The sequence below is a fragment of the Lepidochelys kempii genome, chromosome 12 (genome assembly GCF_965140265.1).
Source record: "Lepidochelys kempii isolate rLepKem1 chromosome 12, rLepKem1.hap2, whole genome shotgun sequence".
Classification (NCBI taxonomy): domain Eukaryota; kingdom Metazoa; phylum Chordata; order Testudines; family Cheloniidae; genus Lepidochelys; species Lepidochelys kempii.
In genome coordinates, this window is record NC_133267.1 from 2,582,559 (window position 1) to 2,607,772 (window position 25,214).

Consider the following 25,214-nt stretch of genomic DNA (forward strand, 5'->3'; position numbering starts at 1 on the left):
ATATTTCACATGATGCACCAAATCTATCAACTGCCATGATGTGCCACCTACCTTCACCAAGAGAGGAGATGGTGATGCATCATGGGAGAGGTAGTCTGACCAGGGAACCCAGCCTATAAATGAGAATGGGATCACAAGGCATCTGAACTACAACTCCCACTATGCACCACAACATCAGTTTTGGGTTTTTTTGCAAATACCCCACCTCTTTCCCCCTCCCAAAACCTCTCTATTTTATGTGGCACCCCTCCCCAAGCACCACCACTTTCCAAACAGTTCTATTCAGTACCCAGCACCTTCTATACCCGTGACTCTTTAGGAGAGATTTTCAACTGAGTGCAGCACCCAGTGTGCTGAGCACTTAAGCACCAGTCGGATTTTTCCACACTGGAAACTGAGCTCTTTTGAAAAACCCAGTGCTTATTTGCTTGCAGGTGTGGCCTTCATCGTCCCGGAGAAAAGAGATCCAAGCGCAGCCTGTCAGCCCCGATAGCAGTACTAAGTTTATTTGTAAACTGTTCTTTGGTAAACAATAAGACAGAACTCGAAAAGACCAAAAAACAAATTATTCACTCCAGATTCAGGTATGTACAGGAAACAAACTACGCCAATGCAAGAGACACAGGCTGTATCCAGGAAGAGAACTGGACTATCACCCTACTGAACACTTAGCCTAAATCACAGAGCCACTGGTGGATGAGGTCGTGCATCACTGTCCCTCTCACTACTGTTGGCGAAGCTTCTGTGACCCGGGTCACAAGCAGATCAGCAAGTCTAGCCTGGGGGGTTTGGAGTTTATTGGTCAGAGACCCATCCAGTTGCTCTCCCTCCTCATCCACTCACGCTTGCCCTCTCTAGTCATCTTTGTAGAAGGTGGCAGGGTGGGGGAGGTTTTGGAGGAGTGGGGCTGGTGCCTCTTTACATGGGGGGCTCGTTGCAGAGTACAATTTCCAGTTCCGTGCGGTATAGCTTCCCCCCATCGGAGAGGTTCATGATGCTCTTTCTGTAGTTGGTGAGCTGCTGGATGTTCATTTCCTGGCAGAGGGGAACAGAAAGGAACATGATATAGAATGGCTGCACACACAGGACTAGATTTCAATGGGATGAGCTGGCCTTTGAAGTGGAATTCAAGGACCTCCCAGATAAGGTTGCCAACCTGGTAATATTTAAAAACTGGACACTCCACCAGGAGTGCCAGAACCTTCCCTGTCCCCCTCCCCCCGGTCACTCACTGCTTTTCCTCTCCCACCCCTCCTACCTGAATCAGGAGGGACTCGCCCGTGGAGCCGGGGCTGGGCGCTGCAGCTGCCCGACATAGGTAGGAGGCAGCCACGGCTGAGTATGGGGGGGCTGGAGCAGGTGAAGACCCGGCACCTCCCTCATCTACAGCAACCAGACTTTGAGTACCTGCCAGTAGATCTGACTGGACACTGGTCCCCTTTTTCAACTGAACTTTCTGGTTGAAAACTGGGCACCTGGCTACCCTATTTCCAGAGCAGAAGGATTCGGGGGATTGTAAGTGGCAGAGAGCATGGGCATTGTAGACTGGTAGCAAAGCATGCTGGGCAGAGAGGCAGTGTAAAGGTGGCTTGTGGCAGTCCCCCCTAGTGTGGGGGGAAAAAGAGGAGAGTTAGACCTCTCCGTGGGAGGAAGCTTAGAAGTGGGGAGACCTTGAGAAGGAGGGAGCAGAACCCCTCATAGGAGACCCTTGGGTGGAGGGCTAATGTGACTCAGCCAGCAAGGGGAAATGGACAGCGGTGGTGTCTGAAAGCAAGAGGTGAGCTGCTTTATTACTGAGTGGGGGCCAGGCCCACAGACTCTAACTCCACCGTGGTAGGCTGCTGCAACACCACTGAGAGCAGGGCAGTTTCCCCAGTGTAAAGCAGGAATAAGATGGGTAAATCAGGCCCAGTCTCTGCATTTGTCCTACAAACTTGCTGTAGTTCACTTTGTACTCTTTCCTTAAGTACTTCTTGGACTCTGAAAAACAGCTGGAGCAGCTGTTTGTACTCTGGCCACAACTGCTTGGCTAGAATGACCCTCACCCCTGCACAGAGAGTCAGAAGCACGAAGCTTCCTCCCACGGACTCCTTCTTCCCCACCGCGGAGAGATCCAACTCTCCTCTTTTTTTCCCCCCGCACTAGGGGGAACTGTTCAGGAAGGACAGGCAGGGCAGAAAAGGTGGGGGAGTTGCACTTTATGTAAGGGAGCAGTATGACTGCTCAGAGCTCCAGTACGAAACTGCAGGAAAACCTGAGAGTCTCTGGATTAAGTTTAGAAGCATGAGAAACAAGGGTGATGTTGTGGTGGGAGTCTGCTATAGACCACTGGACCAGGGGGATGAAGTGGACGAGGCTTTCTTCCGGCAACTCACGGAAGTTACTAGATCACAGGCCCTGGTTCTCATGGGAGACTTCAATCACCATGACATCTCCTGGGAGAGCAATACAGCGGTGCACAGACAATCCAAGAAGTTTTTGGAGAGGGTGGGGGACAATTTCCTGGTGCAAGTGCTGGAGGAACCAACTAAGGGCAGAGCTCTTCTTGACCTGCTGCTCACAAACAGGGAAGAATTAGTAGGGGAAGCAAAAGTGGATGGGAACCTGGGAGGCAGTGACCATGAGATGGTCGAGTTCAGGATCCTGACACAGGGAAGAAAGGAGAGCAGCAGAATACGGACCCTGGACTGCAGAAAAGCAGACTTTGACTCCCTCAGGGAACTGATGGGCAGGATCCCCTGGGAGAATAACATGAGGGGGAAAGGAGTCCAGGAGAGCTGGCTGTATTTTAAAGAATCTTTATTGAGGTTACTGGGACAAACCATTCCGATGTGTAGAAAGAATAGTAAATATGGCAGGCGACCAGCTTGGCTTAACAGTGAAATCCTTGATGATCTTGAACACAAAAAAGAAGCTTACAAGAAGTGGAAGATTGGACAAATGACCAGGGAAGGAGTATAAAAATATTGCTCGGGGTTGCAGGAGTGAAATCAGGAAGGCCAAATCACACCTGGAGTTGCAGCTAGCAAGAGATGTTAAGAGTAACAAGAAGGGTTTCTTTAGGTATGTTAGCAACAAGAAGAAAGCCAAGGAAAGCGTAGGCCCCTTACTGAATGATGGAGGCAACCTAGTGACAGAGGATGTGGAAAAAGCTAATGTACTCAATGCTTTTTTTGCCTCTGTGTTCACAAACAAGGTCAGCTCCCAGACTACTGCCCTGGGCAGCACAGCATGGGGAGGAGGTGACCAGCCCTCTGTGGAGAAAGAAGTTGTTCGGGACTATTTAGAAAAGCTGGACGAGCACAAGTCTATGGGACCGGATGCGCTGCATCCGAGAGTGCTAAAGGAGTTGGCGGATGTGATAGCAGAGCCATTGGCCATTATCTTTGAAAACTCATGGCGATCGGGGGAAGTCCCAGATGACTGGAAAAAGTCTTATTTAGTGCCCATCTTTAAAAAAGGGAAGAAGGAGGATCCTGGGAACTACAGGCCAGTCAGCCTCACCTCAGTCCCTGGACAAATCATGGAGCAGGTCCTCAAGGAATCAATTCTGAAGCACTTAGACGAGAGGAAAGTGATCAGGAACAGTCAGCATGGATTCACCAAAGGCAAGTCATGCCTGACTAATCTAATTGCCTTCTATGACGAGATAACTGGCTCTGTTGAGGGGAAAGCGGTGGACGTGTTGTTCCTTGACTTTAGCAAAGCTTTTGACACTGTCTCCCACAGTATTCTTGCCAGCAAGTTAAAGAAGTATGGGCTGGATGAATGGACTATAAGGTGGATAGAAAGTGGATAGATCGTCGGGCTCAACGGGTAGTGATCAATGGCTCCATGTCTAGTTGGCAGCTGGTATCAAGCGGAGTGCCCCAAGGATCGGTCCTGGGGGCAGTTTTGTCCAATATCTTCATTAATGATCTGGAGGACGGCGTGGTGGAATCTCCTTCCTTAGAGGTTTTTAAGGTCAGGCTTGACAAAGCCCTGGCTGGGATGATTTAGTTGGGGATTGGTCCTGCTTCGAGCAGGGGGTTGGACTAGATGACCTCCTGAGGTCCCTTCCAACCCTGATAGTCTATGAACTCTTCAGAACAGAGCAGATGTGGGACTTCAGTGGAGCACAGGCCTCTGCACAGAGGCAAGCTTTATGCATTGAGTGGCCTGCAAGTAAGCACCCATGTCCTGACTTGGCAATGGGCCATATTCACCACTGCACAGTGCAATGGCTCCTTGGCTGGGTCATCCACAGGTTCCAGGTTCAATCCCTGCAGATCTAAAACCATGAGCCTCTGCTGTTGGAGCTGCTTAATAATAAACCTGCTTACTGGAAGTAGCAGCTTCCTTGTGCCACTCTGATTTAGCAGCACCTTGCACAGGGCCAAGCAAGTGCAGGGCAACAGTGATTCAAGCGCCTGGCCTCCACTGCTCCTACATTCCTCAGGGCAGACATTGCTGAGCACTGTGCAGGCTTATTACAGAATATCAGGGTTGGAAGGACCTCAGGAGGTCATCTAGTCCAACCACCTGCTCAAAAGCAGGACCAGTCCCCATTTTTTGCCCAGATCCCTAAATGGCCCCCTCAAGGATTGACTCACAACCCTGGATTTAGCAGGCCAATGCTCAAACCACTGAGCTCTGCTTCCCCCAAACCCACCTGATCAGCTGCCCAGCACTAGCACTCTGGCCTACCTTCTGCACCCTGCAGGATTGAACCCTAAATGACCGGTCCAGCTAGGGCTCCAGCATGGCAAACTTTGGGCCAGATATTCCAGTGTACCTTCTGTGCACCACATGGGTCTGCAGCCACCATCCGGCTGGCCCCAAGAGGATTTCCCCATGCTTGCTGCTGGCATAAAGATGACGCTGTGATGCACTTATCCGTGCCTAAGGCACTGCCCTGCACTTCATCCACCCATAAAACAAAGACTAGTCATGGAGGACGCAACAGCTGCTATGGCAGACCTAGGGAGCAAAGCTGCTCTAGTGGATTTGCCCACTGACTTTAACAGGAGCAGCCCTTAGGTTTGTCTCCATTTGTTCCTTGTCAGCTCACCTTCTTGTTCTTCTCATAGAGGTCTTTCAAAAGGGCATCCAGCTCGTTCTCATCAATGAAGCCGCTCCCATCCTGGTGAGCAGGAGAATACACACACATTAGGACACACTTCATCCAACCCACAGGGCCCTGCAATCATCTCCCTGCCTCTGCTCCCTAGGGCCGCAGTGGCCTTGCTGTCAACCACCCAGGAACAGCTCAGACCTGCCATTCCCCTGGATCACTCACAGGTTTGGGGGCCTGGAAGCTACAGGAAACCTGACACAGCTGGGAGCAGCACTCTCCTGAGTCCAGAGGGCAGCAGTGGGGAATTGGTTTCACTTTTGACTGTGTTCATAATGTGATGATGCAGCCATTGCAAACATTGCCACTCTCACTGGGGTAAGGCCCTGAGTCAAAGCTCATTGCTAGCACCAGAAAGGCTTTGAGTATATGGCCTGGTCCAGAGCCCATGGGCATGACTCCATTGAAATCAAGGGTGTTACACTGGTATAAGTGCCAGGAGAATCCTGCCCTATATACAGGCTGGTGCCAGCTCTACTCACTATAACGGCTAGCAGCAGCAGTGGTCCAAAAAAGCAGGATTTCATTCTCCATTATTATTCTGTCTCTAAATCCACAAGTCAAACAAAAATGATTAGGGGACTGGAACACATGAGTTATGAGGAGAGGCTGAGGGAGCTGGGATTGTTTAGCCTGCAGAAGAGAAGAATGAGGGGGGATTTGATAGCTGCTTTCAACTACCTGAAAGGGGGTTCCAAAGAGGATGGCTCTAGACTGTTCTCAATGGTAGCAGATGACAGAACGAGGAGTAATGGTCTCAAGTTGCAGTGGGGGAGGTTTAGATTGGATATTAGGAAAAACTTTTTCACTAAGAGGGTGGTGAAACACTGGAATGCGTTACCTAGGGAGGTGGTAGAATCTCCTTCCTTAGAGGTTTTTAAGGTCAGGCTTGACAAAGCCCTGGCTGGGATGATTTAACTGGGAATTGGTCCTGCTTCGAGCAGGGGGTTGGACTAGATGACCTTCTGGGGTCCCTTCCAACCCTGATATTCTATGATTCTAAGTCCCCTGTGTTCAGGTGGGCAGCAGATCCCAGGATTCATAGGCTCTTTAAAATGTGCTCTTCTGTCCTCTACAGACAGAACTCCCCTACTCACATTGGAACAAGAGTCTCCTCCACACCCCCTCCATGAGCAGAGCAGTTGTCTACATGCTGTGGACTAGAACCCCAGCTAGCCTCAGTTGGCATAATTATGCTGCAACTTCATGGAGCCCTGCAGATTTAGACCAGCAGAGACTCTGGCTAGAGGATCTTTTATTCTGTGCTGGTTTTATGACGGTGAATGGGAGAGAATGCCAAAATGCCTTTCCCAGTTGCAGCAGGCTAGAGAGAACAGGGGAAATAAAGTGCTAGGAAGAGTTCTTCCTGAACCAAGCTCATAGGATTTCAAATCCCCTTGTGCTTCCCCTTCTTCCCCACCCCATCCACACAAGCCTCTTACCTTGTCATAAAATGCAAAGATAGCATTGAATTCCTCGGTCGCTAGTTTCATTCCCTGGACAATGACAGAAAGAATAAAGAAATGAGCCACGCACACAGGGAAGGATGCAAGGAAATACAATCACATGGGAAAAAGAAGAGCAATTTTTTTTACCTGAAATTTAAGTAGGAAGTTCTCCTGCACAGGTAAGAGTCTGCAGAGAGATTGTGAAAGGGTAAATAGGGAGCTGAGAGGAGACACTCACCCGGCACATGTAGCCACGGGGCGTATCATCCTCAGAGCTCTGCTCAGATGCTGCCCTGGAGCGATCGGCCTTGCCTGCTCTTCTGTGGATGTACTGCACTCAAGCTAGTTAGTGGAGCCCTGTAAAGATGGGCCTACAGCCTGCACCAACCAGCTTCTAAAAGGGAGGCCTCACTGTTTTGCCTCTCAGGAAGGGTAAGGTCTTCAACTCAGGGAGACCGAGGGTTAAAAGCTGTTGAGATTGATAGGATGGTCACAGCCCAGACTCCAGTGGATGTCTGTCTGCAATCTGATTTGGCATGATTAGGGGAGTCGGGCCAGAAGTGGAATAGCAATGGGTGCTACAAGTTGGGATTGAGGTGTATGGACAGAATTGGGCAGGAAGCAGTTTGTTTGTCCTACAGTCTGCCAGGCTGGAGCTATTGGTGATTGCTCCCCACTGCCCAGGCCTGGAGATTAATGTTGTTCTTTTTCAGAGGCCATAAGGCCAATGCCATTAGGCCTCATGGAATGCTTTTTCTGCAGTTGGGCAAGCCATAGTCGTCTCTTCCATTACCAGCAGGAGAGTGAGTTTGTGTGTGTATGGGGGTGGGGGGGATGTGAGAAAACCTTGATCTATGCAGGAAATAGCCCGACTTGATTATGTAAAGAGTTGTCACTTTGGATGGGCTAGCACCAGCAGGAGAGTGAATTTGTGTGGGGGGGTGGAGGGTGAGAAAACCTGGATTTGTGCTGGAAATGGCCCACCTGTTGATCACTTTAGATAAGCTATTACCAGCAGGACAGTGGGGTGGGAGGAGGTATTGTTTCATGATTTCTGTGTGTATATAAAGTCTGCTGCAGTTTCCACGGTAAACATCTGATGAAGTGAGCTGTAGCTCACGAAAGCTCATGCTCAAATAAATTGGTTAGTCTCTAAGGTGCCACAAGTACTCCTTTTCTTCTTCCATTCCTGGTGCTGATTCCTCTCTGGCACTAGTGTGAAGGAGAAGTAACTCCGTGGAGCTCCATTGGTGCAAATGGGAAGGAAGCCAGGCCCCTGGACTTCAATAGCAGTCGGGTCTGAAGCCCTTTGTTTGGAATGGCTTTGAGGCAGGACGGGAGTGGCTTGTAGAACAAGTTCAGAGGATGCCTGGCTGCATGCAGATGGAGCTGTAATTCAGCAGCGGGGGAAGATGGGTTTGACTGGGGGGAGGGTCTATATTTTTCTTTGGCTCTTGCAGGGGGAAGACTAAGAAGCCCAAGTAGCGAGCAGTGCAAGAGGACCCTTACCGGGACATCTCCGACAGGCCCAGCTTCCCGTCCCCATTCATATCGAACATCCGCAGCTGATGGGACACAAACCAGCAGTCTGTTAGTGACCGGCTCTTCCCTCCACCAACAGCCCCAATTGGGATTGCAGCTAAGCCTTTGGCAAAGCAGGGGGTCAGCTGCCACAATGCCAGCTTTCTACTGGGGACTGGGAAATGGGGCCTGTTTAATTCAGTCACGGAGGAGGTAGGGTTGCCAGATGTCCGGTTTTCGACCAGAAAGTTCAGTCAAAAAGGGAATCCTGCAGTAACAGGACTCTGCCCGTACAGGGCGGGAAATGCAGCAGCTGGAGCCTGGAGGAGCTGTTCTCTGCTCGCGGAGAGAAGTGGCTGGCTGGCTCTCGGCAATCTCCAGCAGACAGACTGGGGTGTGTGTGGGAATCCTGTCAGCCCCCACCCGCCCCGCTCTGCCCTGATTTTCCCACCCTGGCCTCTTGCTCCAGGGACTGAGCCCCCTCAGCCCCGCCATGCCCCAAGCTGGGCGGGCGGGCAGGCAGGCAGGCACCACATCAGCTCCTCCCAGCCCAGCTCTCCAGGTGGTAGGTGAGTCCCAGGACATGGGGGAGTGAGCAACAGGGGGGAGGAGCGAGCGGGAGGCAGGGCCTGGGAAAGAGGCAGGCCTTGGGGGTGGGGTCTGGGGGGAAGGGGCAGGGAAAGGGCAAAGGGTGGGGGTGGGTGCCCAGATTTCAGCAGTTAGAAAGTTGGCAACCCTAGGAGGAGGGCAGGCCTGGTTTAGGGTGTGTTAGGAAGAAAGCTCTCATCAGCCAGATAAGCTTGATTTTATAGCTAAGTGAACTGTAGGGAGAAAACGTAGAGCCAAACTGTTCCCTAGCGTAACTTCAATGGGCAACCCCCAGGGATAGATTGGGCCTGTTACGTGTGCGTCTTCATTTTACACTCAGTAAAGCCTGTGACAGGTTTAACAACACCAAGCTCTCACATAGCACTTTCAATCAGTAGATCTCAAAGCAATATAAACAGGAGGCCACTATCTTTATCCCCATTATACAGACCGTGAAACTGGGGCACAAGAGGGGAAGGGACTTGCCCAAGGTCACCTCACAGGTGAGTGCCAGAGCTGGACTAGGACCCCGCTCTCCACACTTCCAGTCTGGCGCACTCTTCGTTAGGACAGTCTCACCCCACTTTCCACATCACATGCCACTAGCCCGATTCTGTTGGCAATCTCAGCAGAGAGGCCAAGGAATTGCTGGGGGCCTAGACACTGACCTCCCCTTTCGTGCGAAGAGCGGACCTGATGGGGCAGTGGGGGAAGCCATTCTGCGGTTAGACACAGGCTAGTACCAGAACCCTCGGCGCTGGCCCCAGCCTGCCCTTTCCTGTGACTGAAGGGCCCAGCCCAAGGGCGTGCTGCTCATGCTCCTATAGCAGAGTCTCTGCTCCAGATTTCTTTCTGCCTGGGGGAGTCAGGGCAGGGAGTGCTGCAGAACGAGTGCACCAGCCCTCTGAGGGCCTACCATTGCTGTTAGATCGAGCAGCACTTCTGACAGGCTCTGGGAATCCCATCCACTCTTTTGGCTGGAAGATGGTAGCGGTGACGAGGGCTAGTGACCCTGGGGAGTCTCCGAGTCCTGAGACAGAACTAGAATGGCCCCAGCCCAAGCAGAAGAGATCATTCAGCCCAGTGCTTCTGCTACAGTCGCCATAAGCTCTTTGGGGCAGGAATTGGCTTTTTGTGACGTGTGTCCAGTGCATAGCACAGCGGGGGCCTGAGCAGGCCTCTTGGTGTTACCACAACACCGGTAAGAGAGAGTTCCCGGTGAGGCCAGGAGCTGCACTGCGGCACATGGGCTCCGGCACTGGTGTGGAGGGAGGAGAGGGCGAGGGACACATTCCCCACGTTGGCGAAAGGAGTGGACACAGGCTGGGGGAGCTCTCACTGCACCCGCTGAAGAGGAGGAGGGGTGTGTGTGTGTGGGGGCTGTTTGCCCAAACCAGGGGGAGGATGGGGGAGCATCTCTCATTTTAGCAGTGGGAAGAGGAGCTGTGTTCCCTAATCTAACCCCTTTGCTTTTCACCCTTCTGCTGGTGTCCCTCTTCAGGCAGCTGGACTCACGCAGACTGATTCCTCGTCCCCACAACTTCTCTGAGCTGGTTCCGTAGGCCGAATGGGCTCTGAATGGAGGGAGCTGGGGCAGCTGCCACAGGGGAGGCAGCAGCAGGACCCCCTCCCCTGGGATTGGGGTCACTTACTATGGTCTGTGTATATTCTTGCAGCTTTGGCTCATCGTAGGGCTTGTTCGCTTTCTTTAAGAGGTCTGACAGGAATCCCTGCGAGAGGAGAGGACCGTGTAAGATTCGTCACAGTTACAAACCCTGGCTTACCAAGGCAGAACTCCACCTGGGTTGCTGTAGTAACAACAGGCCCTTTGTTTTTCTTCACTGGCACGTCCACTGCTGGGCACTCTAGGAATGGCACTGATGGGTTGCAAAGAGACGCGTCACACCTGTCCAGTCAAGGGCTATAGCCACAACGCAAGAGCATGTCTGAAAATGTTAGTGTGGGAACTTCACAGGGACGCAGTGGTCACTGGCTAGTACCTTGGCACCCCCATCACTGTGCTAGTCTCAAAGCAGCAGAGTGCTTGGCACAAATTCCTCTAGGAGTAAACCTGAGAATGAGTGCCTATAGTGGACTGCCTCGTCCTCACATTCTCCATAGGAAGTAGCATCTCCTCATGCCTCTTGGGGTCAGATTTAGCCCCAGTATACGTGGACATCAATGGGGCTGGACCCACTTCCACGGGGTGGAATTTGTCTTTAGATTTGTTGGTGTGATCCACAGTGAGCATTTCTTTCTCACAGCATCACTCTGGAGATTAGGCATTTCTCACTCTGAATCACCCCCAAAGGAACCTTCTTCAAAGAGCTCTAAATTCCCTTCCAGAATGGGAATTGCCTGATCCCCGCTTCATTCTATGTGCCTTGAGAAATACCCTGACCCAAAGGTAGTGTAAATTGCAACACAGCTCTAACGGACTCCTGTGCAGCCATGCTAGTTTACACCAGCCGAGGAGCTGGCTCAAAATGTCCTGCTGGCATTATCTGGTTCTGGCTCTTCACCCTCTGAAAGGTACATGGCACCCAGCCAAGGGGACTGGCCCAAATTATGTGCCCCGTCTCTCACAAGGGTTCTGAGATCAGGAGCACTTCAGCAACCCACTGAGTAAGGCAAACCTAGGCGTATGGGGCAGCTTCCAGCATTGTACATGTCTAATATCCTAAGATACAGTGAGAGCGACCGGAACAGCTGGTGTTAGTAGGCTCAGGTTTGTACGGTGCAGAGAACCCTCAACACTCCTGGATGCTGATGGCAACTGAAGCTGCTAAGCACTTCACAGGAACAGCCCATAGTTAAGAAGGGAATGAAGCTTTCTTGAAATGAGGCCACGGGCGCTGCAGAAGCCAGTCGATCACAGTCAGTGGAATTTTAAGATCAATATGTTAACACAGGCAGTCTGCAAACAGTCTGATAATGTGGGGTAATATAGACAATACACAGTGAAACCTGCCTTCAGCCACCACCCACAGGGCAAAGCAGAAATCAGTTGCCTACCTAGCAGCAGAGGCTCTTTAAAGACTACACCAAACTGCCATGGAAACTTTGGGGTTGCTTTACAGTGGTCACTTAAGACAATGCAGTGCCATCATGGAGTGGGTCCGTAGTGCAGATTCTACTGCTTGCATTTGTGCAACCCCATTGGCATTCAGTGGTGTTGCAGAGAAGTCACTGGGCAAACTGTTTCTGAACAGTTGCAGACCGCTGATCTTTATCAGCTCATCTCCCCAAGCTATTCTAATGGGAGACTCTGACTGAAGCTGTCTTACATCTGTCTGAGAGCCCAGCTCTGCTTCTGCCAGTGTCAATGACAGTTTTCCCATTTGACTTCAATGGCAGCAGGAGTAGGCACTATACTGTGAAGTACAATGCAGGCTGAAGTGATCAGGAGCTGCAAAGGGACAGTGTAAGCGATCAAGCCTAGCTTCTGATAGCCTGAGTAATCATAAGATATACAAGAGCTGCGGACATGCACACAAACTGCTTTTCTCAGAGAACGACTCTCAGGAGAGCTATGGTATGGTCTAAATGCCACCCTAGAATAGCCTCCACCAACAGGACAGCCCTTTAAAGTCATATCTCCAAGACACTCTTCAGTCATTCCCCACCTTGAGTTCATTGGCTTCTATATACCCGCTGCGGTCTGTGTCATATTTCCGCCAGGCCTGCAATGGAAATGCCACACATTAGTACAAGTGATCCCCCACTGAAAAAAGTAATAGATTTTGGATAGTGAGACAGTGATAGGTCTTTGATCTAGAAGACAAAGGTATAAATGCGATCTAATGGCTAGAAGCTGAAGCTAGACCAATTCAGGCAAGAAATAAGGAGAAAATTTAACATTAAGGGTAATTAACCACTGGAACAACTTACCTAGGGCATGATGGATTCTCCATCACTTGAAGTCTTTAAAGCTAGACGGGATGTCTTGCTAAAAGATCTACTATAAGTCAAACAGAAGTTATGGGCTCGGTGCAGAAATTACTTCATGAGTTCTATGGCCTGTGTTATACAGGTCAGACGAGACAGTCATAATGGTCCCTTCTGGCCATAGCAGCTTTATGACATACTTGTCGGGAATCCACTGATTTTACTGGGAACTGCATCCACTTACCATCCGGGCTGGATCTGGCCCGAGGCACATATGGAGACAGCAGTGAATGTACTGGGACTACTTCTGTCAGCTTTCCCTGTTCAGGTAGCCCCTCTCGTGGTACTGGGAATGGGAATGGGAATAACTAAAGCTGTCATGGCAACAGACCTACAACATGAGGTCCATTCTCCTAGTGATTTGTGTGTTGCCTCAACATCGGCACATCCATCTCAAATACAATAAGAACCACCCCACAACTATCTGCACCAAACTCAAACGAAACCCAACCCGTTAAGGAGTTTGGCTCACTGAGTGTGAACAAGGGCAGTAGAAATGTGCATTTTTCCCCACACTTGGTTCGCATTTATTGTAAGTTTCTGTCTATCTCAGGTCTAACACAGCATCCTTTACCATGACACCTGAGTCCCCAGTTGAAGTCAGGCCCTATAGATCAGGAGTCTGTTTACAGTCTCTCTCTGAGGAGTTGGTTGATCAAAGTATTTTCCTGCTTCCTGTGAAGACACTACCTTGTATCCCCCACATGGTATGTCAGAAGAGGTCTCCCTAAGTGCTTTTCTACTGCCTACTGTAGATTTCCATCACCATCTGGCATGAGGAGAGCCCAGCTCCTCATTGGTCTCTTGCGTTTTCTGAAGAGACTGGTTTTTGTCATGAGGGGAATTGGTTTACCAGAGCTGGGTGTACTCAGGTGAAAACAATGTCAAGAGTTCATGCTCATTATTATACTCGATATGGGTGGAGTGGGCTGAATTTAATATTTAATTGAATGTGCTTATTAAGCAATAAATCCACTTGTCTATTAAATGGCAATAGGTAGGCTCCTGTTTCATCGAATGGCATCACATTTGCATGTTGTACTCATTTTCCCATAATTGTTTTACACTCTTGCATAGTGTTGCTGTGCGTGGCTAAACAGCGGCTACATTTCACTAGCTGGTGAAAATTTTCATGTACATATCATATTTATGAAGAACTTTGGAATCTGTTAGACAGAGATGCCATATCACTTTATAATTTGAGAGGGTCTTTTATCCTCTCCTCTTAAAGAACTTTTCAAATATTAACTACTTACACCCAGAAATGTCCCTCTGAAGTAGATAAAGGAGATAAAGGTCATTTTACCCTCCTCGAAAATGCTGTCACTTCTGTGTGGAACACAGCCGCTGTTCGAGGGCACAAAGTAACACTACACGGTTTAGGACAGAAAGCAAAGAGGAGACCATCCAAATAACACTGGGAGTGAAATGTACGGAGGCAGAATATAAATATCTAACCTGCAATTTGGGCAAGTCACAGGGACTAACTTCCTTACTCTTCTGAGAAGTGACGTAAGACCCTTGATGATGACAAGGCTTCTGCACCTCACTCGCGTGTTTGGACCACACCTCCAATAGCACAGCAGCCATCAACAGCTGTGCCTCTGGACATTAATCACCTCCCGCAGCCCAGATCTATCTCCTTGCTCTTCCCCTCCTCTTCACATTCTTGAAAGAGGCTAAAGAACTGATTTAAAGCACCTGGCAAATTAGAACATTCTCTGGCAAAGTGAATTTCAACTGCACAACACAAGGGAAGTCCTCCTCCCCTTCCACAAGGAAACACATCCCACTAATGAGCAGCACCTGGGTGTCAAGTCCAGATTCCTGGCTAGGACTTGGGAGTGATCAAAAAAGAGAGCTCCTGCCCAAAAACTCCATCCCAGGTTTTACAGTGTGAGCTGGGCCAGTCCTTTGGGATTAGTGAGTGTTCATGGATGCCAGTGTTGTGCAGGTCTGATCAGTGAAGCTCCTAGATTGAAGGTGCGCCTTAGTCATTGGGACTTGGGGGTTAGAAACCAGCCAACCTATCACTCTGGGATGAGGGAGCAGGGATGTTCCCACAGTCCACTTTGTGCTTGTCATGAACTATCTGACTAGCCCAGGTACTTGCAGAATACCTGTCCCCTTAACAAAGTGCAATATGACACCAGAATTATGCTGTAGGCTCTTTGTGGCAGGTCCTGTCTGTCTGTTTGTACAGCACCTCACTCAATATGGCCCCGATCCTGAACTGCTTAATACAAGCAACAAAAAGGACAAAACTACTGTGTGGATGTGTAGAGCTAAATGCTGCTCCCACTGAAGTCTATGGCAAAATGTCCCTGCACTTGAATGGCCTCAAGGTTTGGCCTGTTGTATCCATAGCTATAGCTTGCCTTCAGTGGGAGGATAGAATTACAGCTGGCATGTAGCTGTCTCTCCTCCAGGTAAAAACATTCAGAGGAAGCCAGCATGGCTGCTAGACAGAGAAACCACTCACCTAGAGAGTATGGCCGAGGATTTCGCCAGGCTGTATTCATTAGGAATAGCTTGTTACACAGTATGCCAACATTTTTATGGCTGACTTAGAACAACGCTTCCTCAGCTCTCATCCCCTAATGCCTCTACTCTACTTGCATTACATTGATGACATCTTCATCATCTGGACCCATGGAAAAGAAGCCCTTGAGGAATTCCACCAGGATTTCAACAATTTCCATCCCACCATCAACCTCAGCCTGGACCAGTCCACACAAGAGATCCATTTCCTGGACACTACCGTGCTAATAAGCGATGGTCACATAAACACCACCCTATACCGGAAACCTGCTGACCGCTATTCCTACCTACATGCCTCCAGCTTTCATCCAGATCACACCATACGATCCATTATCTACAGCCAAGCTCTATGATACAACCGCATTTGCTCCAACCCCTCAGACAGAGACAAACACCTACAAGATCTCTATCAAGCATTCTTACAACTACAATACTCACCTGCTGAAGTGAAGAAACAAATTGACAGAGCCAGAAGAGTACCCAGAAGTCACCTACTACAGGACAGGCCCAACAAAGAAAATAACAGACCACCACTAGCCATCACCTTCAGCCCCCAACTAAAACCTCTCCAACGCATCATCAAGGATCTACAACCTATCCTGAAGGACGACCCATCACTCTCACAGATCTTGGGAGACAGGCCAGTCCTTGCTTACAGACAGGCCTCCAACCTGAAGCAAATACTCACCAGCAACCACACACCACACAACAGAACCACTAACCCAGGAACCTATCCTTGCAACAAAGCCCATTGCCAACTGTGTCCACATATCTATTCAGGGGACACCATCATAGGGCCTAATCACATCTGCCACACTATCAGAGGCTCGTTCACCTGCACATCTACCAATGTGATATATGCCATCATGTGCCAGCAATGCCCCTCTGCCATGTACACTGGCCAAACTGGACAGTCTCTACGTAAAAGAATAAATGGACACAAATCAGACGTCAAGAATTATAACATTCAAAAACCAGTTGGAGAACACTTCCATCTCTTTGGTCACTCCATTACAGACCTAAAAGTGGCAATTTTTCAACAAAAAAACCTTCAAAAACAGACTCCAACGAGAGACTGCTGAATTGGAATTCATTTGCAAACTGGATACAAATAACTTAGGCTTGAATAAAGACTGGGAGTGGATGTGTCATTACACAAAGTAAAACTATTTCCCCCTGTTTATTCCCCCCCCCAGCCCGCAACTGTTCCTCAGACGTTCTTGTCAACTGCTGGAAATGGCCCACCTTGATTATCACTACAAAAGGTCCACCCCCCCGCCCCGCTCTCCTGCTGGTAATAGCTCACCTTACCTGATCACTCTGGTTACAGTGTGTATGGTAACACCCATTGTTTCATGTTCTCTGTGTATATAAATCTCCCCACTGTATTTTCCACTGAATGCATCCGATGAAGTGAGCTGTAGCTCACAAAAGCTTATGTTCAAATAAATTTGTTAGTCTCTAAGGTGCCACAAGTCCTCCTTTTTTTTTGTTAGACAATGCATTCCCCTGGTAATAGTTCAAGTATATTTCCCCGGCTCTGCCTGACTGCCTCATTCTCCCCCCACCCCCAGCCTCCTAACATGCAGGAGAAACATTCTACCTAACTCATCAGAATTAAAGAAATTACAGTCTGAATTCCTTATTCAGCTTTTGATGTCAGTGGAAATTTAGCCTAAGGATGGCTTCAGGAGCTGGTTCTGTTAGAATAATAATAATAAAAATCTGCTCTCTACTCACCTCCATGAATTCCAAGCTGGATCCAACATGCTGTCTGAAACACAACAGGAAGTTCTCCTCTGTGGGCAGGATCTGAGCCAGCTGGGGGCGGGAGAGGGACAGCAAAGCCATCAGTGAGCAGAGTAGAAGGTTAGTCACACAACATACACAGAATCCTTGGCCCATCCCACTGGTGCGTGTAGACGGTGACAGAATAGGATTGTGTTCCTTCTTACTGCATCTTTGTAATTCTTGCTGCTTTCACAGGCCACTGCCATTTTGTGAGGGAGAGTCAATGCAGCATGTTGCAGAGGAGACACATAATAATATGGTCGCTCTTTCTGCATGGAAAGAGCATAACAAGTCCCATCTCCATTGTTTGCAATAATTCCCTAGCGTCTCTTCCTGATGAAACACATTAGCAGAGTGCATGTTACATTCCTCTCTAATGGCTAGTCCACTAGGGAATAACAGCCTACTGCCGCTACCAGCTAACAGAGTTAAACTATTAGCTTCAGTGATTGAGGTCTGTGCTTTTGTGTTAAGGTCCTGGCCTTAAATTCTGCTGACAGCTAAGAATGAGGTTTGTTACAGTGTAATGCAACACACTTTCTCCATGCATTAATAAGGGAGTTTGAAAGTATTGTGGCTCTTTTTTACTTCCTTGTTTGTTGCACCTGCATCCTTGATGATGCTGAGCCCAGCTCTCAGAATCGTGTTAGGCAGTAAAGTGCTGCCACAGAACGAACTGGGGGAGGCTAGTCACACGAAACACTTTCTATGGCTAATAAATTTGTTAGTCGCTAAGGTGCCACAAGTCCTCCTCATTCCTTTTACTAAACACTTTGTTCTACCTAAAGCTTTTTTAAAAGTGACTGTTTTACACTTTAATTTTTGGTGATCAAGAAAAGGAGAATTTAAAAGTGGGGCAAAAAAAGTCCTTATGTGTACTATTGACACCACCTAGGATTACTGAATGCAAAAGAATCCTAAAAAATCCATTTTCATCATTGACACTGTTTACAATTTGAGCTTTTTTTCCATTTGGACTGGAAGCTAGACAAGTTCACATGTGCACTCCTAGTCAGTTTTAGACAGAAACTGTTTGGGTTTCAAGCACAGGAGGGAACTGTTTACATCCAGATAAAAAACTATTTTTAGTGACATTTTTAAAGGAAAACCCATGAAAACATTAGCAATGAGGTTGGGAACTTTTTAACAAAACCTTACATTTGAAGATCAAGGCAGTTAGGACCAAAGAGAATTGTTCCAAAGAAGATTAATAATTTGAAAGGACCATAGATAAAACTGAGACCTAAACTTTGTGAGGGTCCTCTGTTTTTTCAGTCAATTCAGTTCTCCTTGTCTGTCTGCCTTTCGGTGCCCTTTTCACAGCTGTCTTAACTTTGAGTCATTTCTCCCAAGATAGCGTCATTGTCTTAATCAAAGGGCTGGACAACTTTTAATAAGGCCTGGGCAAGCGAGCAGCTGGACAGAAGATTTCTTTAGAAGCTCAGATTGGCAGGAGCCCCCTTTTTATTAGGAAAATAATAAAGTGGAGCTTCCTGGTAAATCGAGAGAGCGGGCAACAGACCTTCAGGAGACAGTGACTGGCTTCCTTGATTTTTTCATTTAGCGGTAACAGCTGAAAGGAACCATGTCCTAGCCACTGAGAACATCCTGGCTATATAGCTGGCTTTGTCATGACAGCAACTCACTAGAGCAATTTCATTCCCTCTGCAGGTAGGGAAAATTTAGATCCGGTGTCACTCCACTGACTTCAATAGGGAGGACTTTGTCCTGACAAGTTCTCAGATACTATAAAGCTACAAGGATGTAGACTGCGGAGCAAAAGATCTTATAGCCCCCACTGCCCATGGTATGTACAAAAAGAACAGGAGGACTTGTGGCACCTTAGAGACTAACCAATTTATTTGAGCATAAGCTTTCGTGAGCAACAGCTCACTTCATCGGATGGTCTATACAGTATCCCTGCCCCCCAGTCAGAGTCCTCCCCTCGGAAAGAGAAATGAAGTCTGGTTCTGCAAACCAACAGTGGATTCATGCAAATCCCACCCATTATGGATGTGACTGGCTTCAGCTGAATTGCTGCCATCCTAAGCCCTGCTTGGCTTCTGCTGTGCCCATGAGCAACTGTACATGAGATGCAGTTACATGAATACTGGTAATTCGTTGGTATGGTCATCAGGACGCACAGTGCGAAGCATGTTGGGATATGACAGAGTCAGGCCAATTACATATTACTGGTCCCCTCTGCATGTGCTGGCTCAAACGCAAGGCCCAGGCCTGGGGCCTGACTCATGCGGAGTAGCATTTTGGTCCACGAGTAGTTAATGGTACTAGTCAGTGTGCGTCAGGCTAGCAGGATCCGTGCTGACACAACAGTGCCTCCTTGATGGTCACAGGGAGGAAGCGGGTGGGAGGCAAAAATGCACAAGGCACAAGGGTGGGGAAAGGGATGAGGACAGGCGAGTCAGAATCACTGATGGCAAAGTGGGGAAGGGAATGTGAGGAGAGGCAGAGAACAGAAGGTAGAGACTGAAATACATCCTCTGGGAGCTAGTGCCTCATCACTCACAGGAAGGGAGGGCAGAGTACAGAAGAGCGAATCCACCTCTAGGGAAGCAGCCAGCTGGACATGCTGCCCTTATTTTAAAGGGACATCCCTTCCTTGGTGCCTAGCCTCCTACAGCACAGGGAGTTGCCAACATCGTCACAGTGTGTGGACCAGGGCCGGCCCACAACATTTTGGCACCTGAGGCGGGGAGCTCAAATGATGTCCCCATGCCCCCTCGGTTGGGCCAAAACTTTGAAAGGTCTCAATTCTTCCTTCTTCCTGTTCTACTCCTTTCATGGTGCTGCTCTGCTACTGACCCCGATAAAGGAGAACTAACAACTTAAAATGCCTTGTTCAAAAATTTTAAGTAACACTTCACTTTCTAATGCCGGAACAGCAAATGTAACTTTTCTTGTCTGGCATTTTAATCTTTTTGAATAATCAAAGTGGAGCTTTCCGTGCCTTCTTGGTTGCAAAGATTTGAACTGCTTCCTGAAGGTCCACAGTCTGGGCCAGCTCATGCTCTGTTGAGATGGTTGCAAGGCCGATCAGCCTCTCCTGTGTCATTGTGGAGCGTAGATGTGTTTTTCTTAACTTCAGCTTGGAGAAGCTGCGTTCTCCACTGGCAACTGTTACAGGAAGTGTTAGAAGTATGCACAGAGCAACAAAAGCATTTGGAAAGAGGGTGGTCATCTTATTTGTGCACATATATTCCAGAACAGCCTTTGGAGTTGATCCTGCTGAAATGTATCTTGAAAGGACTTTCAGTTCATCACCTAAATCACTAGCATCAATATTGCGCATGTCATCATGTGTCTCTAGTGCCCTGCATTGCTGCTGTAGGTCTTCTTCAGGTATAGCGAGGAGTTTTGAGCTGCATGACATGTTCTTCAGCTGACTGTATTGCATAATCTAGCACCTGGTTAAAGAATTCAACTTTGAATTGTTGTTTGGGGTCTGTGACAGGGTCGGGCCAGATGGCTACAGGAGAGTAATCCTATTGGGATCCGGATGCTAAAGGATCCCCCCCCACAGCCAAAGAGGGGGATCCACAGGACCTGGACACCAAATAAATCCCAGGGACAACTAATGAAATAACAGGGACAGGAGACTGGTCAAAGGGTCAAACACAGGGAACCGGATGGGGACACCGAGCAGAGAACCCCAGACAGCGCCCACAGCTCCTCAAAGGCGTCAAGGGAGTCAGTGGACACCGCCCAGAGGAACTCTGCCCGGATACGTGAACGGACGGAGGATCAGAAATAGGCCCTACAGTCACAGGAGACTCCATCGGCCAACCACCTCACTCTGGTTTTATAGATGGCCATTTTAGCTAGGGCCAGGAGGAGGTTGACCAGGAGATCCCGTGACTTTGTGGGGCCACGGATAGGGAGTGCATAAATAAGAAGGTGAGGGGAAAAGTGCAACCAAAAACATAACAAAATATTTGTGAGGAGCCAGAATAGGGCTGCAGCCTGGCACACTCCAAATATATGTGTGCCAGGTTTCCCTCACGCCACAAAAGGGGCAAGTATCCGGGACGGGGTGAACCGCGCCAAGTACATGCCCATGCTCACGGCTCCGTGAAGGAGCCGCCAACTGATATCCCCGGTGGGCCTCGGGACCAAAGTGGAATATAGGCTGGCCCACTGGGGCTCCTCACCCTCCAAAGGAGGCAGGCAGGGGAGGAGGGCGCCAAAGAGGGTGGGCTGGATGGGGGGACAATCAGGGGTTAGGGGTCAGTCGCCGACGTGGGGTGGAATTCTGGCTCCTCTAGCTGCACTGGGGGAGGGGGGATACAACAGCATTGGGGGTGCAGTGAAGAGGGTTTAAGCTAAAATGGGGAGTGGCTCAAGTGCACGGGAGGGGGCATGGGCGCACGGAGCAAGGGGCTGAGCGGGCTGGAGTTAGGGCAGGGAAACCAAGGGGCTAGCTTCAGAGGCTGGGGCAGGGCAAACAAACAAAGGCTGAGGAGGGAAAACGGGCGGGGCAGGCAAACAAACTGAAGCTAGTAAGGGGGGGCTGGGGCTAAAGGGAAGCAAAAGCTGCAAGGGGCAAATGGGGCAGGTGGCAAGGGGAAAAGCTGTGGGGTGGGCAGTCCGGGGGGGGCACCCACGTGCGCTTGCACAGAGTCAGTGGGGCTGGCTGCTGCTTCTGGCCCGAAGGGTGGAATCGGGGCGTGGGAAGCCAAGCAAGCAGCGGAGTCCAGAGGCAGGAGCTGAGGCAGATGGTAAACAGCCAGTGGGGGAGGTGGAGGGGGCAGCAGTGGTAGGGGCTGGGGGGGGGAATGACACAGATGGATCGGGGGGGCAGCTCCACGCCACACCCCTGTGTCCCTGCAAACACAGTCAAGACCCCCGCCACAAGAGCACAGTTCGAAAGTTACTCAGTTCCAAAGGCCCCTCCACGGTGGTCTGCAGAGTCTCCAGGTGCTCCCCCACTGGTAGATGGTCCCCTTCTTCTCCTCCTCGGGGCTGCAGCAGCTCCAGGCAGCAGACTCCGCAGCAGCAGCTCCAGGAACTCCAGGTGATGGTCCGGGTTGGCAGAAAGGACCCCTCAGGTGGTGGTGGTGTCCACAACAGCAACAGCTGGGGCTGGGGTCCCTCACGCCCCCCTTCTGGGGAGCAGGCCCCCCCCAAGGGGCTGCAGTTGGAGCAGTAGCAGCACCCAAGGTGGGGGGTCCCGCAGCCGGGCAGCAACCAGGTAGCAGAGAAGGGGGATGGTATCTGGCCCAGCCTGGGAAGCAGCTGGAGCAGTAGCAGCAGAGAGAGCCCAGGGCCGAGCAGAAGCAGCCCTCTCCCTCCAGGCCAGAGGGCTACAGGAGGGGTATTTTTTGTTGTTGTTGTTGTTGAAGCAGAAAAGAATTTTATTTGTGTAACACTTACAAAGAATCACCAAAGAGGATAAAGCAAAACTATGCAACAAAACAAGAGCAAACAGAAGATATAACACAGCAGCCTTCAGGAGGGAGAAGTGTTCAGGCTAGCCTGGGCCCAGAGCGGGGGGGCTTCCTCGACACTCGTGGTCTTCCAACCCCTTGAGTTACCTAGTGCCATGCCCAGTGTCACTGATTATTCCTCTCCTGAGAGTGCCCGAGAAGATGGGCACAGCTGCGGGGTGGGCGGTTTGGGGTGGGGAGGAGTACACCCACGTGTTATAGGACCCCTCCTAGGTGACAATGATGATGGTATCCACAGCGGCAACGGCTGGGGTTGGGGTCTCTCGCTCTTCCCCTCAATCAAGGGGTCAGGCGGAGGGAACCGGATGGCGTCACCGAGCAGAGAACCTCGGACAGCGCCCACCGCTCCTCAAAGGTGTCAAGAGAGTTGGTGGACGCCGCCCAGAGGAACTCTGCCCGGATACGTGAATGTACTGAGGATCGGAAAACGGCCCTACAATCGCAGGACACTTCATTAGCCAACCTCCCCTCTCTGGTTTTATAAATGGCTGTTTTAGCTAGTGCCAGGAGGAGGTTAACCAGGAGATCTCGCGATTTTGGGGGGCCACGGATGGGGAGTGTGTAGATAAAAAGGTGAGGGGAGAAGTGTAGCCAAAAACGTAATAAAATATTCGTGAGGAGCCAGAAAAGGGGCTGCAATCTGGCACACTCTAAATATACGTGTGCCAGGGTTTCCCTCACATTGCAAAAAGGGCAAGTATCCGGGATGGGGGTGAACCGTGTCAAAAACACACCCATGCTCACAGCTCCGTGAAGGAGCCGCCAACTAATATCCCCAATGGGCCTCGGGACCAAGGTGGAATACAGGCTGACCCACTGAGGTTGCTCACCCTCCAAAGGTGGCAGGAGGTCCCGCCACTTTGTATCGGGGCGGGACACCAGGGTGTGGGCGTGAAGGGTGTGAAGCGTGAGTGTGTATAAATACGGTTGCTTCGGGGTTCGTGGGGGGTTCGGGTGATATCCGGGTAGAAGGGGCTTCCTCAGGGATCTCGGAGGGAAGGATCTCCCGTGGAGGGGAGATTCTACCTTCCAATGCCATTCTATCTTGCCCTCCCGACACCAGCGGATGGATCTGACTCGTGAGCACAGTGGAAGGCTCAGTATCAGTGCCTCCCTTCCTGGTCTTCCGGGGGGCCTCCGCATCGGATGGGTGCAGCGGAGCTCGAGCCTTCCGCTTGCCTCGCTTCCCCTGAACTAGGGTCCAGCCCTCCATAGCGTCGTCTGGGGGTTGGTTAGCAGGGGTCGTGTCGGGGGGCAGAGGTGATGGTTCAGGGGTTCGGGGGGGTAACGGTGAGGCAGCATGGGGGGCGGGGGGTTCTCCTTGGGGCGGGCCCTCTCCTATACCCGGTAATATCTTTGCTGCACCCTCCTCCATAGGCTCTGCTGGATTGTTGATAGCACCCACCCTCTGGGACTCCCTTGCTCGTCTGGGCGTTGTAGGGGAGGTGTCTCTTGGGCCCGGGCAGGAGCAGCAGTGGGTCGAGTAGGAGGAGGGTTGGTTTCAGGTGCCGGGCGGCCAGGGGCGTCGGCAACGACGGAGCCGACGTCCTGCCGGGTCTCGGGTGCCCCTCCCCGCTGGGTCAAAGGGCAGTCTCTTCGGACAGGCCCTGCTGATCGGCAGAGGTAGCACCGGGCTTCTCCCGTGGAGTAAAAGACCCAATAGTGGGCTCCCTGATAGGGGACTAGGAAGGACCCCTCGAGCGCCTCTCCGTCACGCGCCGGCGGCAGCGGTAGAAGCTGCACCTGCCGGCGGAACGAGAGGACGTGACGGAGGGCGGGGTCTTTGCAGCCCAGCGGGAGAGGGCTGATGACAGAAACGAGTTTCCCCAGGGTGGAGAGAGCGGGTAACAGGGCGGCATTGGGTAGAAAGGGAGGGACGGAGGTGAGGACTAGGCGAACGCCCAGGTCCCCTAGTGGCTCCTGGGGGACAAACACCCCCCCCACCGCCAGGCCATTCTCCACCGCCTCCTGGGCGGCAGCCTCCGATGCTAAGAAAAAGACGACCTTCCTATATATTTTGGAGGCCGCCACGATAGCCGTGGGTCCTACCACCTTCGCCAATGCCTGCACGTATGTCTCCACGTGGGGCGAGGTGGGCACCAGGAGGCAATGGACACCGTGCTTCCTGGTCATGGTGGGAAAGGGGCCCCGGCCGCTATTGATGGTAACGGAGGCGGTGGGCGGGCGAGATGACGAGGCGGCAGGCGGGGGGGGTGCCACCGCCCGGGCATACGTCCTGGGGGCCGGGGGAGGGACGCTCGCAGAGCTGGTGGAGGGAACAGCGGGGAGGGACGCCATGGTTGATGACGAGGCCACAGTGGTGGGGGCAGCCCCTGCCATGGAGGGCCTGGTGGTTTTAGCGGGGCCCTTTCCTTTCTTCACACCCTGGCCTTTCCGGCCAACTGGGGGGGTTTCCTAGAATCTGGGGGGGCGGTGGACATTGCAGCGGCAGTAATCGCCCGGGTGCCTCTGGCTGCCCATGCCCCAGCGGGGGCGGTGGCAGATGTTTTGACAGCAGTGGTGGGGGGGAGGGCTGGGAGGTTGGGCAGGGGGGTAGGTGGGGGAGAGGCAACTGAGGTTGTTAGAGGGGCCTCTCCCATCTCATTCCCCGCCATTGTGAACAGGGAGAGACGGGGAGACACCAGAAGGAGGAGGGGGGAGGGGGAAGCAGATTAACCGCTCCTCCCTGCTGGGCTGCAGGCGGGGGGGGGGTGCCAAATGGGTCGGACTGGATGGGGGAGGAAAACAGGAGTTGGGGTCCGGTAATAGGGGCAATCTGTGGGGTAAACAGTCCGGGGG

At 51.0% G+C, this 25,214-nt stretch overlaps 1 protein-coding gene across 2 annotated transcripts in view; it reads right to left on the reverse strand.

The window, feature by feature from the left end:
* Positions 1–485: 485 nt before the first annotated feature.
* CALB2 (calbindin 2) overlaps positions 486–25,214 on the reverse strand; it is a 73,475-nt gene continuing 48,746 nt past the window's right edge. Inside the window, exons 4-11 of one of the 2 annotated variants that reach the window (XM_073307152.1) lie at positions 16,900–16,980; positions 12,297–12,353; positions 10,323–10,400; positions 8,071–8,126; positions 6,709–6,748; positions 6,556–6,609; positions 5,051–5,122; positions 486–1,035 (exon numbers count right to left, since the gene is read on the reverse strand). In XM_073307152.1, the coding sequence (XP_073163253.1) occupies positions 919–1,035; positions 5,051–5,122; positions 6,556–6,609; positions 6,709–6,748; positions 8,071–8,126; positions 10,323–10,400; positions 12,297–12,353; positions 16,900–16,980 (555 nt within the window). In that variant the 3' untranslated portion in view covers positions 486–918. The remainder of the gene's footprint in view (positions 1,036–5,050; positions 5,123–6,555; positions 6,610–6,708; positions 6,749–8,070; positions 8,127–10,322; positions 10,401–12,296; positions 12,354–16,899; positions 16,981–25,214) is intronic. The other variant, XM_073307153.1, reaches the window with a different exon arrangement.